At 42.8% G+C, this 2878-nt stretch overlaps 1 protein-coding gene across 1 annotated transcript in view; it reads right to left on the bottom strand.

Moving 5' to 3' along the window:
• LOC109475824 (neuronal acetylcholine receptor subunit alpha-7-like) overlaps positions 1–2878 on the bottom strand; it is a 16252-nt gene that overhangs the window by 4242 nt on the left and 9132 nt on the right. The window contains exon 5 of the mRNA XM_019776614.1: positions 2333–2406. Coding sequence (XP_019632173.1) covers positions 2333–2406 — 74 coding nt within the window. The remainder of the gene's footprint in view (positions 1–2332; positions 2407–2878) is intronic.

Below are 2878 nucleotides of genomic sequence, written 5' to 3'. Positions count from 1 at the left end.
ATCCTTACTTAAGTTATTGTAATATTATATGGGCAAGTACGTACACTACATCACTTAAACCGCTTTTTTTGCTTCAGAAACGATACATCAGGATAGCGTCAAAAGTTCCATTCACTTTCCCTACTGCACCATTGTTTAAAAAGCTCAAAATACTGTCCATAAATGACATAAATAAACTACAAACAAGTCTTTTAATGTACAAGATAATGAATAAATGTCCTTGCCTTCCTGAAAACCTTCCACGACACCTACACCTTCTTATTAAACTCAGACATCCACAACCACTTTACACGCCAATGTAATTATTTAAGGCCATCCAATGCGAAATCGAATCTCCGTCAATTTACAATCACGTACATAGGCCCAACAATTTGGAACAACCTAAGTAGAACTTTACAAATTAGTCCCTCCGTCACCATTTTCAAAAATTATACTAAAGCAACTTTCATAAATAACCCCACACATTCTTAATTTTTGTTTAAGTTTCCTTGTTTACTACTTTTCATTACTACTTTTCATAATTGTAGATAGTATTGTATCGTATTGTATTTTATTGTTTTGTTTCATTTACCCGTTACCTAGTAAGTTATTTCTTATTTATCCGATTAATTTGAATTGTTAATTAAGTTATGAAGGGAGGCCTCCTCATAAGCATTTTATGCTTCCGGCCTCCCTGCACTGTCACATTTCATTTATATTTTCTTGTGTCTGTATTTTGTTTTAAAGTGCGAATAAAAACTGAAACTGAAACTCCAAATCACGACCTTGACAACTAGACATAGATAATGTATATGGCAAACTTACCTATCCAACGGACACTCAACACAAGCGGCTACCTGGTACTACAACAGCACATCTGCTCACTATCGACTGTACTCACAGAAGTAATTCTAAAATGTTTTAGGAGTTTGTAGTTCATTCACTTGGAAGGCATGTGGGACAGGAATGTGAGCAAGAATGTAGGACTTCCACTTGGAATGCTAAGACATCCACTTGGAAGGCATGTGGGAAGAAATGTGGGAAGAATGTAAAACTTCCACTTGAAAGGCATGTGGGTATGTGGGCAAGAATTTAGGACTACGTAGGAATGTGTCCATAAAAGTGTGCCATCAACATGCCTGTAGACATGCCATGCCTGTGGAAAAAAAATGCCTGTGCAATTCCTAGAATTCTTGCAAACTACACACAATACTGTGCCATTAGGCTCCCCCCTGAGGCGTCGCCAAAAACAGATGTACAAAACAACAGCTCAGCTACCCACAACAATTCTTCCGTACCCGGAGGTAACAAAAGCATCAGTCAGACGAAAGTTTAAGCTATGATCTTGGCCCCGTTGTCAAACGCACTGTGCATTCCTGACTGTTCTACAACTTCTGACTTCCTGGCTTGTTCTACACTCCATGATGCTCAGGGTACAATAACACCGGTGTCCGCATGGGGTGTAGCCCCGGCCGGGTAAGTCGGGATGACACCGGCTGTCGTGGTCATAATGAGGACCTTGTTTACATAAAAAAAACTGTAGGCGTTCTGGTGATCACTGGAAATGACGTCCTGTGTAGTTGATGGACTACCGGGCACCGGGAGAGGAACTGTTGGCTATCACGATTAGGTTTCGGCGTATTTTTTGTGCCCCCCCCCCCAAAAAAAACCCAACCCCGACAGCCACTGGGGTCACACGGGACCACGTCCGATAGTACAAAAGCAAAACCCGTTAACTACCAGGTGGGGGCCCTTTTTGCAGTTGAGCCCTAAGTATGACTGTTGTGCGTGTTTACCTGCTACCTGCCCGTCTGTGCCGGAACTAAGTGGAAAGATTGACCGCTACAGACGGGAGGTAACATATTGACCCGTTTGTCCCACGATGCCTCCCTGTTGACCAACGTGCCGTCCATTTGGAATCACGCGTCATTTCAAACGTTCCCCAATCCGGAAAGGTCCCGACACCGATATAGGTAATCAATAGTTAAGCCCCGGCCACATACATCGTACGATGTACTGAAGAAGAATTTTGCTCTGCGACGAAAATCACCATTACACTATTGCACACATTTTCTCAAATCTGCGATATACGGCACGACCGTCACGAATAGATGCAAGGTATGTGGACTGGGAATCCGTACATGTTATCCAGCTGAGTATGGTTCCTACCACATCACGTGTCAGCTATGGTACCTACTGCGTCAGCTATATAATGGTACCTACACGTTATGGTTCCTAAACTGATATCAGCAACTACTGTACCCGCCCCATAAGTTATGGTACGTACCACGTCTATAATCTGTTGCAGGGTAACTCCTAGATTGACAGTGAGAGCGTCCGAGTCGTTTAGAACCGGACGCTCCAAGATGTTGTAATTCTTCAGGAGTTTGTCCAACAGCTTTCGTTGGTGCCGGCCCTGGAGAGAATCTGTAGACAACGGAAAGGAGTTAACATTTTAGACCCTGCAAACTTTCATCAACTTTCCACAACTGTTTTAACACCCGTCACACACCTTAAACGTGCGTCACAGTCTGTCTCTTATGTATGGGTCAGTATCGTTCAGGAAAGAAAATGATTCATCATCTAAGATTTCGACATTTACTTCTAATTTTGACATTTAGATGGGTATTGACAGTGCGTGATGCGGTAGGATATAGAAGATTGGAGAAGGAAATTCAAGTTTGGCATGTTTGCTACATTCCCCAGTTCGGTATTTGGCACGCGACGTTAACATTAAGGCCGAGAACACCGTGATTCGGCCAGTAGGCTTTCCACACCAGTGAACACATTGACTCGCCATCCTGTACTTGGCGAGGAGTAACACAATCAATCCTAAAAAGGTTCCTTCTATTCCGTTATGTCTGTCTGTCTTTCTCTGCATGTGTTTTGTGTTTGTGTT

The sequence above is a fragment of the Branchiostoma belcheri genome, unplaced genomic scaffold (genome assembly GCF_001625305.1).
Source record: "Branchiostoma belcheri isolate BF01 breed outbred unplaced genomic scaffold, Haploidv18h27 scaffold104, whole genome shotgun sequence".
Lineage (NCBI taxonomy): Eukaryota > Metazoa > Chordata > Leptocardii > Amphioxiformes > Branchiostomatidae > Branchiostoma > Branchiostoma belcheri.
This window is presented reverse-complemented; position numbering and strand designations above follow the sequence as displayed.